A 17535-nucleotide genomic window follows, 5' to 3' on the forward strand; every position below is an offset into this window, starting at 1 on the left:
CAAACCAAACAGACAGAATAACAAATTCATAAAAACAACTGAAGCTAGTTTGCTTTTTGCAAAATCGAGAAAGATTGGATTTCATATTAAATGTCTGTGAACGTCTAGCATCAGCATTTTAATCTCTCAAACTTTGTTACAAATAGCAAAAGAGGTAAAGATCTCAGCTGAGTTTCTTCAAAATTCATGAAGAATAAGGTCTTTCTCTATCCTGAAGCCAACTAGCACCCTCACTGAGGAGGGGGACTACAGCATGAGTTCAACCCTTAGAGTAAATGCAAAGCACAGAATTGAGAGATTATGATGGATTAAGCCAAAGATACAGCTTTCATCAGTTAACCTCATACCAGATGGACTCTCTTCATTCAAGATCTAACACAGGGAGAGCTCAAGCTGGAGTCCTAGTGTAATTCAATCAAAATAATAAATCATAAATGCACAAGCCTTCTGGAAGACAAATCATTAGTTCTGCTGCTCAGAACATTTTTTTTTAATTCTAGAAAATTGCTAACATGCTAAGGAACTCCAGACTCATGCTCTATTTGCAATTCTTTAATCAATTAATTGTGCTACTTTAAGGTGGGGAGGGGGGAAAATCTCATTTCCAATTTTCTTCTTCTTTTAAAAGGTTCTTTGTGAATAAATATACGGAAAGTATTTAGGGGCTTAAAACTAAAATGTACTTACATTAATGAAAAGTAGCAATGGGTTTTAAAAGAGGTATTCAGAGATCTATTAAAGTGAAAAATTATGTGGAAATAACTAAGTTGTACTGAAAATAACCAGTTCACTGATCAAGTATTCTTAAAGTTAATTCTTAAGCATGCCAAAACTTCCTTCTCTCCTTCACTCCTCCAGATTTTGGGAGAGAAGATATCTATAAAAGGAGACCTTCTGGATAGGAAAAAAATCAAGGAGAGCATCTAGGTAACAACAACTTGATATACTAAGTTGTTTGAGTATGTCAAAAATACCATATATTTGGAAAAATGACTGGCTATTCAGCTTGGCTTTTTTTCATTCTGATCCCACATGGAACATTAAAATAAAATGTAAACTTGCCCAATTTGAGGCTAAGTCCTATTTTGGGCCGATGCTCCTCCGGCTGTTGTTGATCAGGTGAATTTTCATGAGGAATGATAATGCCACATGGAGATTCATCACCAGGTGTGTTAGGGGTTGCATTTCCACTAGCAGAAGAAACAGATGGGGCAGAACTGATGGGTCGTAAAGTTGGTTTAAGGCAGGGCTTTTGTTCAGGCTCCTCCTCCTCTTCCTCTGGCTCTTCTCTTTTTTCCTCTTTTTCTGGCTTTTCCTCCTCTTCTTCTTCAGACTCTGGCTCTTGCTTGATTTGTGGCTGCCTACGCCTTTCAGCCTCCTGCTCCATCTTCAATAAAACAATTAGCAAAAAAAGAAGCTTTCTAAAAACCAGCACTGTTTGAAAGAATCTAAAGACCCTCCTTTTCCTAAAGAAGCCTGTGTTAGTCAAAGACAAATACATGCAACTACTGCCATTAATCCAAATCTAATCCAAATTTATTTTTTGAACTCCATCCAAACATAGATCTGGAAAGGAGATTTTTGTTTTGTTTCCAGTGTTCTTACTGCCCCTGCCCCTTTTTTAAAAAACAAATTTATCTTATTAAATACTCAGGTTTTAATTTTGCTCAGTATCATCAGAATGCCAAGGGACTACTATTATTTTTTTTTCCCCCCCCCGGTCAGACCAACAGCTACTTACTCTCTGGAGTTCTGCATCTGGATCTGGGTGTCCTTCTGCCAGAAGGCGTTGCCTAATTTCTTCCAATTCTTCCTTTTCCCTTTTCCTATCCCGTTCATCTGCTTCCATCTCTTTCTCCCTGTCTCGTAGCCTCTTCTGAAGAGCACTACCCCTACAAAAGACACAGATTTTGTAATTAAAGAACATTCCAGAGAGAACCACGTATGTCAAAGCAAGAAATATCCAGTATAGATGCATCTCCCATTAAATAAAAATCAAATTCCTAAGGGCATCTGGAGTCCTCTATTTTTTGTAACAGAAGAATCTAGGATACCAGTTCCCTACATTGCTACACAGTATTTACTGCATCGTATTAAGCAGATGTAGAGAATAAGACTGCAGATTTCCTCAGGAAAAGAACCAAATTATTTGTACTTGAAAGAACCAATTATGATAAATTAGTCTGATTCAAATTTTGGTTAGTCCTATATTTGAAGGATTTTCCCCATCCTTACAGATGGAACAAGCTTGCTCTTGATACAATTCACAGGCTCCTTGAAGCAAACTGCTTAGAGGTATGCTTTACTCCTTCCCCTGCAATCCCCCTTGTTTTGGAATTACACTGTCCTCTGCTCTGCCTCACCCATGAATTAAGTGATAGGAAGAAGCGGCTACTTCTAAGCATCAACAAGTAGCAGTAAGGAGTTTCCCTTTTCCCTCTGCCACTTACTCAGTGACTCAGAAATAATTTAGGCGGTTATATGACCCCTACATCACAACATAACCTCTCAAATGTTAACTCCATAAACCTGTGCCAATAAACCCCACAATTTTGAAAAAATGGACAATGAAAACTTTCTTACTAGGGATCAATACAAGACATACCTGTAGTACTTTGGATCGTCTCTGTCATCATCATAATCTTCTAAGAATTCTTTTAACCGTTTGGCTTCTTTTGCCTGCAAGAATTTAAGGCATAATTAACGCTGCAAAATTATTTTTGTCTTTCTTTCTGAGAATTTAAAATTTACTAATGCTACTAGCAAATTAATTTAATATCTACTATGCTTCAAACTACAAGCACAGAGTTTTCCAGCCAGAAAATTGAAAGGTTTTGAAATGACATAAATCTTCTAAGAATCTGTCAACTTGTTATCGTATGTTCTATAGCATGTAGTACATCTGTTACGTCTACTGGTATAATCTTTCTGGTGTGCAGAGTGTTATTTTACTATTAACGTTTCAATGGGTTAATAGTTTTTTTTCTTCCTTTTTCTGTCCCAAAGAGGATCAGAGATATTGTTCTTCAAATCCATGAGTCTGATTTTGAACATTTTAAATGCTAGCTTAAGTGTATTTTGTCAGTACTGTTTAGTTTCAAGAACCACGCTTAAAAAAAAAAAAAAAGGAATTATGCACAGAAACACATCTAAGGGATACTTCTACAATAAGCACTTTCCTACAGTGTTATTAATCTAAACCATGTGGCACCATTAATGCACAGGCCAAAAATTGAAAAGGGGGTGTGATGGTCAACAGAATTTTATTTTCCTCTGATAAAATGGAAAAAAAAGTAAAACAAGTTCTTGGAGGAGAATATAAATGAGGAATTTCTAGTCTGCATCCAAGCAATATCTTTAAGCCAACAGCATGATATTTCTATGCTAACGACTTTGAGAAACAAATTACGATTATGATTGTAAATTCAGGACCAAATTTGTCACTGCTCTCTACCATTGTCATCCACAGTCAGCATTCAGGAGGATCATGGATAGAAACTAACTTTAAGTCATTCTTGTAGATGTTCTCTTCCTCCCCCCAAGCTTTTGGGGAAAAAATTAAGTTCCATGTAAAACAATGTATTTTCTCTTCTATTTTCTTCTTTCCCATGTCCCTTTGCATTTTCAGCTTTGCAGCAATTCCCAATCCACTTCCTACTTTAGGACTCTTGCATCTTCTCTCCTTCTCTGGTTTAATTATGAGTATCACCATTATTTAAAAGAACTTCTTTAAGCTTTAAGACAAAACTATGAGATCACAGAAGTCTCCATCTTCCAGAGGTATCACTTCAGACAAAATTTCCAAGTGTTACATCGATAACTGTGCTGATTTCACAAGTAAGGAACTAAAGACAGAAATTTACTCAATGCTTAGATATTATACAAGATCCAGGTACATGAGCAGGTAGCAAGCAGAAGGACAGCTCTGCCCCAATTTGCATAATATAGAACACAGAGGTTTTGCTAAAAATCTGACAGAAATATAGGGTCACAGATGTAGTAAAACATGATGATCAAAACCACAGTATTTTGCAGCTGTCTAATTCTCATTCTTTTGCTTCTGCAAGACCCAAGCTGCTAAGTTTTATTTTCCAGACTCTTGATAGCAATCCGACTTCTGTTAGACATCATCTGTTACAAGTCTATTAACTCAAGTCTTTGTATACAAACACATGCATTTATACAAAATCAGAGCCCTATCTCTATCCATAAAAATAGCAATAGAATGCTCCATTCTAAATAGGACATAAAGAGAAAGGAAAAAATTTACAAGTGCAAACATGAGCCTTACCATTTCCCTTCTTCTTTCTTCCTCCCTTTCAGCCTCTTTTTCATATTCTCGACTTTTCTTCCGTTCTCTGATTTCCCAGTTTTTAAGACGCTGTAACAGAAGAAAAATAAACACTACAATCTCAAGAACATTAAAAACAGCTATAGTATACAGAAGGTAATTTGGATTACTGTTTAGAAAAAAACTTCACTAAAATTAAGCAAACTGTTTATAATTTTAAACCTTGAAATTAAAAAGTCCCAAGTTCTTCCGAGTGAATGGCTTATGCACTGTGCCCCAACTGGTACAGTCAAGGGATTAAAAATGTATTTAAGAAAAAGAGGGGGAGAAGGAATGGTGTTGTATCTTACACCAAGAGTCTTTATCAACCATTAGAAGTAATTTTTTCCCAGGGAGCCTTAAAAATCCCAAACTACCTCTTGATATGCAGCTTCTTTTTCCCGCAGTTTTCTCTCTAGCTTTCGGCGTTCATAGGCATCTTCTTCATCTTCTTCTCGATCTCTCTTCTTATCTTTTTCTCGTTCCCGTTCCCGCTCTCTTTCCCGTTCCCGCTCTCGTTCTCTTTCCCGTTCCCGCTCTCGTTCTCTTTCCCGTTCCCGCTCTCGTTCTCTTTCCCTGTCTCTGCTTTTTTCTCTAAAGGAATAAAAAGGTCCAAATTTAAGTATTCAGTGTTCATCTCCACTCAATCAAGAGTTATAATCTGGAACACATAAAGCACTATTTATAGCATCTTCCAAGTTATTTCTCTTGTGCAATTGTACAACATGATTAGCCAATACAGCAATCAGCATAAATCAATATTTCTAATACATTCAAGAATTACTTATCTAAAAGTAGTTGTCTGAGCACTCCAGTCATTAAGTAGGGATCTCTACAGAAACTAAGAATGAGTACATGGCAACTCTCATCCGACTGTGTTAGTAGTTCCCCACAGACAAATGGCATAAGCTAAAAACTCTGCAAAAAAGTGTACTTAAATCCTTCATGTTTATGTGGCTTACAGACAACTTGGACCTTGCACACAGGAATGTAAATTTAAAGTGAAACAGCTATTTTTTCCTCTGGCAAAGAGGATGGAGGTATCATCTAGAGCCTGACATGATTAGTCACAGTTTAAGACTGAAAGAGGAGTCTTCTTGCTAAATATATATATATATACACACACACGCATCAAGAAAAGATGAAAACTACTTAAACTAAAAGATAATGTAGGCAAAAAAGAACCTCAAGTGGGAATAACACTACCCATTACAGACTAGAATGAGATTCTAGAGAAAAACAGCACACTTAAGTCATGGCTGGCTTGCTTGCTTACTGCAAATGACAGTTCCTCTATGCTGTGGAAGAAATCAAGTATTCTTCAGATCTGCATAAACGCAGTATTTTCTAAAATTTGATTTCCTGCTTTTATGCTGATCTTCGAATAGGACCATTCTTTTTTGAGCAGGCAGCTATCAGGTGAACTATATGCACTAAATGAAGAGAGCTAGGAAAAACTGAAGCAGTCGAACAGCAACTCAAATGTATTTACCTTGATCTACTCCGATCCTTGTTGCGATCTGAACTCCTTTCACGGTCTCTGTCTCGGTCTCTGTCTCGTTCACGGTCTCTGTCTCGGTCTTTAGTTCGGTCACGATCCCTATCTCGTTCACGTTCACGCTCCCGTTCCTTCTCCTTCTCTCGTTCACGTTCACGCTCCCGTTCCCTTTCACGCTCCCTCCTTTCTCGTTCACGCTCCCGTTCCCTTTCTCTTTCTCTGCGTTCTTTTTCAATTTCCTGTCTTTCTTTCTCCTTTTTGCCTTTTTCCTCCTCCAGTTTCTAAAAACCAACAAGAGAACTTCCACAGTTAATTTCACAGTTATAGGAACTGGATATTCCCGGCGCAACACACAAGGCTGGTAATGGAAATACCAAAACCGCCACTGATTTTGAAATATTACATAGGGTTTGGTGGGTATTTTTTGGAACTCGTAAGTATGAAATCAAAATGCAGCAATCACAAGACTAAATTTCGTGCAAAAGCATAGATCTACACAGACCAGCAATCTCCAACCTTAGCAGGGCAGGGCTGGCCTGACCTTGTATTATAAGCTGACTAAACTGGACATACACAGTGCACTGCCAATCATGGTTCAGGTGGGCCACAAATTCCATAGGTGAAGTAAGCCACTTGGGTACAAGCAAAGTGAACTTTTAGCTGACAAAATTAATTCTGTTCAACTAGAAAAATATATTTGAGTGGAATGCTCACTGGAACAGTGAATTATTTCTCAAAAAGTCTTGGCAGACCAAAACCATCCTATATGAAAACTTGGGTATAGAAATTTATCCACTTACACATGGTGCATGTGGTTAAACAGTGAAGAGAGCTGCAACCTTTCCCCTTTTCCCTCCCTAAAAAAAAGTTCTAACTGTTCATTGGTAAGTACTGGACTCTGCAGAACGGAATCCTTAACTTCCACTACTGCAAGATGGAGAGAGTTTAAAAAAAAAAAAAGAAAAAAAAAAAGTTGGAAACAGCTCTTTTGAAACACAGAAACTAAAGGGTTACCTGCTACAGTTCTACTAAAAATTGTAAAAAATAGCCACTTTTTTCAATTAAAAACAGTTCCTATGACCAGAATTCCTATAAGACAATAGAAAATACATCAACAGAATGATAGATAAATCCATCCTTGGAAGCAATTGTTATGTGTTAACTTACAGATGCTGTGCTAGGACATGGACCGCCAACACTGGATTAACCTTGCCTATAAGCTATGTTTCTGGGAGGAAGAGCAAGTACACGGTTCACAAATATACCAAATAACAACCAAATATACCAAATTTCAACCTGATGGATGCCGTAATACCACATTTTTTGAATATATATTGAGCAGAATAAACAGGTTTATCCCCTTTGGCTCCACATTTACCATCACTGAAATTAAATTAAAAACCGGAACAATGAAACGGCATTTTCTCTCTTTTTTTTCTTTTCTTTTAAACAAAGCATTTAAGACAACTTTAAAAAGCAATCTTACCTGATACGCATTCTTCTGCCATAGGCCAGGGACCAGAGAACCAACAAAGGATTACAGAAATAAAGCTAATTCACTAGTGATCAATGTATCCAGTCAAACTACACTGCATTGATAGCACAATACAGGCAAACTGATGTTGGATACATTGAAATCACAAAAGGAAAAGGGGACTAAAAATGGTAGGAAATTGGTAGAAGACTGATATGAAAAACAAAACTTAAATTCTACAGGATATGCTGGGCTGAAAACCAGTTCCTATAGGACCATATTTTACAAGAGCTTTATGTGTTAAACCTTAGTATGGTCAGATGTTAAACTAGGCTGCCAACTTTTAAAAATCCAACTTACCTCAAATTTCATATTAAGAAAAGTTTATATGCTGAAGTGGTTGATACTTACAGGTTATCTTAGATGTTCCAATAGAAATTTCTTTGGTTGAACTTCTGCTTTTTTACCACTCTCTTTTTGTTTGCAGTGAGAAAAGAAAATTTCTCAAGAGAGTGTTTTAATATATATGTATATATACATAAGTAAATATATACACAGAAAAAGAGTCTTGGTGTTTTAAAAATCCATTTTGTAGGTCCTCTTTCTTAAAATCCAATTGAAAAAATAAATGGGTCTATTTTGTAATCAAAATCTGACCTCACCAACTTCTATCAATCTAAACAAGAAGATCTGAAAGGGTAATGGAATGGGAACAGTATCAGATAAATTGAAGTAATGAACAGAAATGAACAGGTAAGAAGAATTATAAATCTTACCTTGAGCTCTCTTCAGACTCGTCCGTGCTGTAAATGGACGCCCCCTGCAATGCTGATACCCTGACAGTCTGCGGTTATTGTTTTATAATCTCATACCAAAAACATGCAAAGGTTCACTGTGCTCACTAGCCAGCTGCATAAGATTCAACAGCCCCTTTTAAACATAATATACAATACACACAATGACTACTTTAAGTTGATTTTCAATGTTAAGAGACCCAAAATAGTCCCCCCAATAATACAGATTGAAGGCAATAAAATGCCAAACAGCTTCTGAAACAACGAAGCATTTTTTTTGTTGGTTTTGGTGATTTTTTTTTCTTTTTTTTTAAGCATATGACTTGTTTGCATTTTATACCAGTGACTTGTTAGGGCTTGGAATTAAACACAGTTCTACTGAAGTTTCACCAGTGACCAGTTTCACGTTCAATTACTGAGCTTCTCCAGATGCTTTCTTCTAGAATTTTTTCCGCAGGTTTTTATTTCCAACTTAGCTGAGAGAAAAACTGAATATGTGTATTTCCAACAACGTATAGTCACTTGTGTTTACATTGATACAGTTGCATAACAACATGGTACCTCCCCAGCGAATACACAAGGTAAAGGTGAATAACACAGGCATACTTCACCTTGCTGTACCTTCAACTTTTTCATTAATGTTGACTTGGGGTATTTTGAAATAAAAGCGTGTGCTCAAAAGAGGAGTTTGCTGATACTTCCTTGGGCCAAGGACCATTCCAGTCTTGTTGGGGAAAAATAATACCAACTTTAAACTAAACATTAAAATAAGAACATTACATGCATAGTTGTGTTTCACTATCCATAAGTACCATTCTCCAAAGCAGAAACATTCACAGATGCACTAACATTAACAGAAACTTCTATACATGGGAACTCTGAGGTGGGATTTGATGTGCACAAACATTTCCAAGCCAGTTACCCCTTTGCATATTTTTCTGAGGGGGCATCCATAAGTATAATAAAAAACAGAAGCTCATACTTACATCCTATTCCATGTTACTTTCCAAGCTGTGAGTTTCATCTTGCATTAGTCACCATATGATCTCTATCATAATGGTGGGGGTCAATGAATAGATTAGCTTTATGGGAATTTACAGTTCTTCCATGCATCTAAATTTTGGTAAGTCTGGTAACCACTGACCTAGTTTTAATCTTCCCCCACTCTTAACTTAGAACTATTAAAATAAAAGACTTAAATTTAATTCACGTTTCAACTCTTCATAAAATCTTGGATTATGTTATAAATCTACCTACAGAAACACACTCAAGTGTATGTCTTATACTGCAGCCCCATTTAGTCTTTAGTTATAAATATCTTGACTTAATGTATGTGTAGAAACATAAGTTGCCTTTACTCATGTTAAAGTGAGACGACTGCAAAGTAATCAGTAGCAATCAAAAATCTTAGCATAAAGACGTCAAGGGCCACTTTAACGTGGCATTTGTCTTTTGTTGACTTCTAAAGAACTACGTATATTAAACCTAATACAAACAGCATTTTAAGTGATATTGCAATGTACTGCTAAATTTTATAATAGTGTTTTTCTGGATTTTGAAAAAGCCTAATTTGTATTAAGTGCAAAAACAAGAATACTACCTTGTGTGTGTCTCTGAATTTACTGATCTCTCTTGATATCAGGTCTCTTTTGTCTTCCTCCATTTCTATAGCATTTATATCCTCCTAAAAAACAAGGGGGACAGGTGGAAAAGCATTAAGAGCCATCTGTACAGACATAGAAGAACAAGAGAAAAGCTGAAGGTTAGAAGTTTTCAACCAGTCTTGTAAGAGATAAATAAAGTCCTTCTGCAGTACCAAACCTGACAGTCTGATGTTAATGAGTGAAAAAAAAAAAAATCAGATGGACAAGAGTCACAAATCTGGCAACTAGCAGTAAACATAGTCATTGTCAAAGCCTACAATGTAAACGAACCTTGGTGATGAGTGGATAAGGTATCAGTGGGGCCACTGGAAATCTGCGGAAAATCTGCGGAAAAATCCACGGAGATTTTTTTTTTTAAAAATAGATTGCACACTACTCTGAAAAACAATGTTTTGTATGTTTGCACTATAAAGCAATATTGTATTGCTGTGATCTCATTTCTTTGATTCAACAAAATTACAGAAGAACCTCGCTAATTCTCCCTTCTCTGAACTATTGAAATATATAGTGAGGTCTCATATTAGTAAGACTTCACTGAATTACAAAGTATACTACAGGATATTAGTACACTATGATAATGTCACAAATAAGACTAAGCTACACTTGCCAAAATGAACAATCAATATATTTGTGGTGCATAAGTCTTGATTTTATTTACTCGCTAATTCGCAAAATTTGGTAAATTGCACCTTGGGTATCCTAGTAGTTAATGCGAATTAGCGAGGTTCCCCCATGCTTGAAATTGAAGAAAAAAACAAAAAAACAGATTCCACTCACCCTCATTTCCCCACACACATTTTCATCTCCCCCACATCAGTCACGCCTTCATCCAGAAGAACTAATAACAGACTCAGCTGCTAACACCAGCTAGAGCCTTCTTCACCCCAAGCCCTTTAGGGAACAAATCCCCCCCCCCCCCCCCACAAATATCTGCATCCATCTTCCCTTTCCCCCTTCCTCCCCCCGTCCCAACAGTCCTCCTCTCTCCTCTCCTTTAAGGTCAAGAGAGCAATGAGCTAGGACCACCTCTTCACTCGCACCTCTATCCACACAGGCCAAAGATGGCAACCTTCAAGTTTCTTCCTCCTCCCCACTAGAGAAGGAAGGATGGGGTATAATTTCAACCCACAAGTGCTATGTATTTAGAAGAGCATATTTGTCTACTTGACTAGCTCAGATTGGTCTAATTCTAGATCACACAGAGCTAGCAAAATCCCTCCATCCCAACGATATACTCAGCATTCAGCTCTTTCGAGACTGTGATGGCCTCTTACAGTTTGAGCTACCTATCATTATTCATGGTCATATATATGTACCCACAGCACAATAAACATTGTTACAATGCTTGTTTAAAAATAAACACAGCTCATAGCATTAGACAGTGACTCATTCTTAAATTCTCATTCAAAAAAGCATCTTCTCCCAAAGGAAGGGAGAGGAAAGAAATTCTCAGCTCAGCACTCTCATACCTCAGGTTAGCCATGGCTAACAATGTTGTGGGGGAGATGTACTCACTCCCTGAGGGAGATGTTGCTTCTTGCACCACACTTACACCCCACGAGCAGTTGAAACTGCATTATTGCCTTGGAATAGGTACTTTGCAGAAGACTTAAGTGGGTAAAAATCTTGGTCAAACAATTCTCCAATCTCTTGCATATTAGGTGAGGAATGGCAGGTGAGAGAGCCCATGGTTAGAAACTTGGCTGCAAAAGCTAAGTCTGAGTTTGCTCATTCTTACTCCCCCTTCTCCAGAGTTTGTTTTAATGCATTAGAATGGTCATCCATAGAAGCAGGTCTGCACCAGAACATTCATTTCTGCCTAACTTTTTTTTTTTTTTTGGCATTACACAGTATAGGAAAACCAGCTGATCAAACACAGCCAAACTGATGTCTGTGTAAAAGTGATTTTGTAAAGCAGTAAGATTAGAACACACCTTTCATCCCTCAAGGATTCCTCAAAAGTTTAAGTATACATATACAACTACTGAAGTGCATCCACATTTGGAGAGACAGCAGCAGCAACCAGTTGGATCAAGGCGCACTACAAGAACACATACTATAAGCAAGGAGAGGAAGAATTTTGTCAAAAACCACCAGAGCAAATCCCTGCCATTACAAAAATGACCTGGCATCTTTCAGTGCCAATGCAAGGTATGCAGGAACTCTTTTCAGCTGTTTTTAAAGATCTTGTCTGAAAAACCTACACGCGCGCACACACACACACACACACTGATTAAACTGCACTGAATTCAGCATTTCTGCCTTCAGAGGGATGAAAGGTTGATTCAAACCCGCCCAGATTCAAACCTGTTGCTCCAAGAAGTCTAGGTGCTTAGATCCCTAAACCATCCTGAAGGGAAAGTGTCTATAACTGACTAGATTTCAGCTTAAAACATGAAACTGCTGCTGACATCAATGCTTGTTGATTTGTTTTCTCATCAGAAGTTTAGGTTTATAGTATTTGCACAAGGTTTGGCCATTATATAAGGTGAGTTGAAGAAAAATCTGTTTTGTCCAAAATCAAAACACATACGTCCTCCTTCTTTTCCTTTTTCTTCTTCCTGGGGTGAGAGTCAGATTCCTGGGAGGGGGCATTGAGCTCGCTGGAATATTCTCGTATTAAGACTTCAATGGCCCCTTTAATTATCTGATCTCTTCTCTTCGTTTCCTCATCCAGTGCTTCATCATCATCATTTGCTGTCTCTGGTCTGGAGTTCTAAGGGGAAAATGGCAAAGGAAGAGAAATCAACAAATTGAGAATATTAGTTTTATTTCAAAAGTTCATCTTTGATCATCACATTTATATGCCTATAGCATTTACTAATAACCTACAAATAGCTATCAACAGCATTGTATTACTCGGATCTTTTCACACTAGCAGAGACAAGAGGACCACACAGTTTTACATGTGGAATCACCGCAGAGAGCAACTGTTGGATTGTATAATAAAATAGAACAGATACAAGGTGGTTAAGGTGGTAGACAGGAAAAGAGAAAGAACACGCACTCTCACAAAAAGGCAGTCACTATAATCCAAGTGTTGGTCAAAAGTTTCTGCCGTCTTTCCTCCAGAGCTTTAAGTCATTTCAACAGCAGTTCTTCAAAGCCTACTACTTTAGTGCCATGCAATACAAATACAAATGTCTACCTCTAATTTTAAAGCTGCAACATATAAAGGGAGAACTATATTAAAAGAAACATTGTTAGAGAAGTATTCCTCGCACAGCAAACATTTTCTTAATATTGTTGATCAATTACTTCACAGTTTCTCTCACCTTTTTGCCCCTTTCAATGTTGTAGTGAGGAAGGGGAACAAACACAAAGAAGTGCATTTCACTAACCATTATATGAAAGGATCTAACAATGATCTGCATACTAAGCAAGTTTGCCCACTTCTCAATCCCCTCCATCCTTTAAAAAAATGGAATCTCACCTGAGAATCCAGCTGGGTATCCCGTCATGCGATAGGTGGTGGGTGGAGTGAGGGGGAGGGAAGGTTCTGATGGAGCAGTAGCTAAGAATGAGGGGGAAGGGAGGATTCAGTTGGAGCTGAAGAGGCTGCCAGGCCAAGGAGGAGCAGGCTGAGAAGAGCTAGAAGGCAGTGACAGGGAGTGGAACTGAAGAGGTGCAGGGAGAAGAAGTGATCAGGGAGAGGATCTAATTAGATAAAGGTTTGCTTGGTGTGTTTCTATAAGAAATTGCTTTGTAGCATACGTGTTTGATTTCTTAATTAAGATTAAAGAAAGAGCTGCAAACTTGGGATCTGAGTGGCACCAGAACACTAGTGATGGTATGAACGGGTTAATTGAAAGGAACCACAGCAGTATGATAAAACACGCTTGATAAAAATTCCTCAGCAGCTCACAGGCTTTCTTTGCACCACCACCAATGAAAAGACATTCGGAGCTAATCTCACTCTATGTTTAAGTGGAATAGGCATCTACTGTTGTCTTTGCCAAAATGCAACTTCACCAAAGACATAAACAGCACCCACTGCTTTACTATAGCCATCCTCAACAACCCAAAGGAGCTCACAGAAAACAAAATGCATGAGAGAGGTCCAAAAACTTCATTGCTACTTTAACCTTGATTACAGTCCCAGCTGTGAAGCATGGATATTACAAGTGACACCAACAGGAAACAAGAAAGACTAGAATGGAAGGGGCAGGCAAATCAAACTTTTTCCCCCCTAATCTAGGTTAGCAGCTAACGTATTACTCCACTCAAAACTGATGTAGTTAGTATTCTGCTTTACTGAGCCACTGCATTTAATCCCATATGCTGGATAGACAGTCAAAAATGTGTTAAATGCTTCAAGTCATCATTATGCTTCTAGTCCTGGTTAAATAAAAGAAAATGTAAATACATGTTCCCACTACATTTTATGTAGCTTTAAGAGCAACTCTTAGCTGGAATTTAAAAAATTTACCAGCTACTGTGTGATAAGTATCTTTAGTTTTCTGAACAAGAGCCTCTTTTCACTTTAATTTTATAGAAAGTAATTGTTGTAAGTAGTAAATATCTTAAGGTATGTGCACAACTTTAAAACAGTTAAAGAGCAAACCCAACAACTGGACTGCAAAGAATGGATAAAATATGGATATCCATTTATTTTAGCAAAGGGATGGATAAAATTCATTTCAATGCATATTCTGCAGTTCAGTATTTTTGTATCCCACTATAATTTGACACACCAAATTCCTGTAATTATTCCAGAACATACAATAATCATAAAAAAAATTAAGAACTAGCAAATAAACAGTGACCAATATCTGACCCGTATCTTTAGAAAACAAGGGTACAAAAATAGTAATTTCCCCATCCACTAAATGTGGGATCTGCCTGTAAACTGACCACTGTCTGATAAATACATAGAATGATCTAATTCTAGAACATATTAATGAAAGGGAGAGAAGACCATTGCAGGAGGGAGGGGAGAAACCCTGATTCTCTTCAAATAGGGAATTTGCAGTGCCTATCACAGTAGTAATTACTCGAGTTCATAAACTTTTAAGAGTTCCTGAACAAAGATGAAGTAACAGAATCTTAAGGTAGGGCACGTGTTACTAAACTTCAGAATGGATTACAAAATTCTTTCTAGAGATTCCGTGGTAGTTTATGGAGAAGTCTGCAACAGATTAAACTATCATCATGATTTCAAAAGTTCGTTAAATGGAGATAACTTGTGCACTGACATTCTAAATCCAACATAAACCACATTTACGTAGATTTACATTGCTGTGTAAATTTACATAGAATAGCTACATGGTTAATCAATTTTAAATAGCTGTGAGTAGGTTTACTTAAGCATTGTAGTCAACATGGTAAAAGTTTTCCAGAGTGCTCACAAATTGGGAGCTTATACCTCACTGGCTTTCAGTGTATTTTCAGACTCATTAATGTTATTTTTTGCAAAATCCTGAAGTGAATTAAGAGCAGAGACAAGAATAGAATCTAAAAGACCTGCTTACAATGTGATCTAGCAAGTAAGTCACAATGCCAAAATAATACAAATCACACATTATATACGTACCCCATTAGAGGCCTTTTTCTTTGCTTTCCATTCATCTAACTGAGCCTTTGTCTTTGCATCAACTTTGACTAGCAGCTTCTTCTCTCCAATCTGGAGGTCATGGAGTAGTCTCAGCGCTCGTAGTGTGGATTCTGGTTCTTTGTACTCACAAAAACCAAAGGCTAAAATAGATGATTGAAATGAAATATAAAGGGGTCAAAGCTTTTCAGGTAATTTATTTCGTAAAAAAAATGTGCTTTGAATCATTAAACTTTGAACATAAGCACTTCCGATTTTTTTGACCCAGGAATACACACCACAAAAAGGACAGTCAAAAAGATCATTCACTGCATTAATCTTTGACATGATTAATGGCCCAGTGAATAGAATGAAACATACACCATGTTAGTAAGGCTTTTGACATGACTTTCTAAACTAAGGAAATGCAGTCTGTATGAAGGCACAGCAGAGTTGCAATTATCTGAAGACCAAGGATGTCAACCAATAGTTCATTGTTAAACTAGAAGGATACTTCACACTGGGTTCTTCACAACAGTTAAAGAAAGTTGTAAATAAATGGAAAAGAGACCTTAAGAGCAAAAAAAAAAAAAAAAAAGGAAGTAAGAAGTTGTATGATATGACAAAAAGTTGAAGAATGATTAAAAATAAGAGACGATCTAATCAACCTACAGCAGCAAAGAATAGTAATCAAAATGTTTCCTGTATCTACTGAAGAAAGACCGGGGGGGGGGAATCAGTTCGATTTGGGGAAAGAGAGAGAAGATAAATTACACTGGATATCAGGAAAACCTCCTTAGTAGTTAAGCATAATATATGGTAAAGGAACAGACTGCCTAACAGTGTTGCGAATCTCCTCCTTTGGAGGGTAAGTCCAGACTGGTAAACCTCTCTCAGGGATGGTCTGTAAACCCTTGACTGTCTCAGAACAGAAAGCTGAACCCCCAAGAAACATTCTGACTAAATTTTTTTCTGTCTATTTTCTTTCTCGATTCCAAGGACAGAAGATACTAACTCTTTACTAGGAAGTATTTAGCAGTTAAGTATTGTATACAATACCTGTCTTTCTTAATCTGTAAAATATTAGGATAGAAATGCCTCAGACATATTTGAAAAGCTACCAAGTAATAAAAACAAGAGTCTGACCTGAGATTATGAAAAGCGTGAACGTTTACCTTGAAGTTTTCCAGATGCTCCTTGTACTCTCTTCCAACTCAAAACTAAGCCACATTTCTGCATTAAAGATAAATATTATTTATTAAATATTATGTATTGTTTGTGTACAAAGCATTAAAAAAATCTGAACTACTTGCAATTATTGTTGTAAAGAAACAGATGTGAAAAGGGTAAACACTGCTAGAAATAATGTATATATGTCCAATGGCACACATAGCTAGAAAAAAAGCTGTGCTTTCTTCAAATACTTACTGACTTAAAACTCAAGCCTAATGGACCACTATTCCAGTGAGTGGAAGTAACTCTACTTTTAGTTTCAATACATTACTTGTTAGTAGTCATTACTTTATTCACCAGACAACAATGAAATTTAACAAGCGGTCCAATGCACTTACTGCTAGAAGCTGCCGTATGAGCATGTCCGAGGCCTTCTCAGAAATGTTGCCTACAAAAACGGTGGTAGTGGGGCCACTGTTTTCATCATTTTCTTTGTTCTTTAAGCCAGGGTGTTCTTTTCTGGCTCCTAAATGTTTTCCAACCATAGACACTGTGGTAGGAACTAACACCTAGAAAGACAAGAGGTTATAAAGAAAGTTTTTTTTTTTTTTTTCTCCATAGTTGTAAGAAAAGGTGGTTACTGTGAGCATATTCTGGTCACTGTGAGCATATTCTTGTGTAACAGAATGTGAGCTGTCCAAAATTTAATATTTTGAGGAGATTTCACTTATGCAAAATCATAAAAATGGTAATTTACTTTGAAGACAAGAAGCAACCTCTATACTTTAAAGAGCCCATTTATTTTCATAGATTGGAAATCTTCTTTCCAACCAGAAAGATGAACTAGAAGATCTTTCTTTCATATGCTGTTCTGTAGGTGTGTATTGCAAGCAACTCTTCCTTCCCATACAATATGGGAAAAGAGGATTTGTTTGTAAGCTGGCCAATGCACACCTTTCTAGCCAATTTGACAGTGCAGCACAATGCCTTTATAAACCTGAATTAGGTGATGCCTCCAGAGCACTCTGCTGGGTCAGCAATCTTGAAAGCAAGAGATCTGGAACCTAACTGT

General features: G+C 37.2%; 1 protein-coding gene across 3 annotated transcripts in view; it reads right to left on the reverse strand.

The window, feature by feature from the left end:
* The window catches only part of RBM25 (RNA binding motif protein 25), a 35080-nt gene that overhangs the window by 4934 nt on the left and 12611 nt on the right, over positions 1–17535 (reverse strand). For 2 of the 3 annotated variants that reach the window (XM_067296527.1, XM_067296528.1), the window contains exons 4-15: positions 16862–17032; positions 16466–16523; positions 15294–15454; positions 12294–12476; positions 10031–10084; positions 9697–9780; positions 5823–6109; positions 4708–4924; positions 4292–4381; positions 2606–2679; positions 1742–1892; positions 1063–1387 (exon numbers count right to left, since the gene is read on the reverse strand). In XM_067296527.1, coding sequence (XP_067152628.1) covers positions 1063–1387; positions 1742–1892; positions 2606–2679; positions 4292–4381; positions 4708–4924; positions 5823–6109; positions 9697–9780; positions 10031–10084; positions 12294–12476; positions 15294–15454; positions 16466–16523; positions 16862–17032 — 1855 coding nt within the window. The remainder of the gene's footprint in view (positions 1–1062; positions 1388–1741; positions 1893–2605; positions 2680–4291; positions 4382–4707; positions 4925–5822; positions 6110–9696; positions 9781–10030; positions 10085–12293; positions 12477–15293; positions 15455–16465; positions 16524–16861; positions 17033–17535) is intronic. The other variant, XM_067296529.1, reaches the window with a different exon arrangement.

Source organism: Apteryx mantelli, chromosome 4, assembly GCF_036417845.1.
Source record: "Apteryx mantelli isolate bAptMan1 chromosome 4, bAptMan1.hap1, whole genome shotgun sequence".
NCBI classification, from domain to species: Eukaryota; Metazoa; Chordata; class Aves; order Apterygiformes; family Apterygidae; genus Apteryx; species Apteryx mantelli.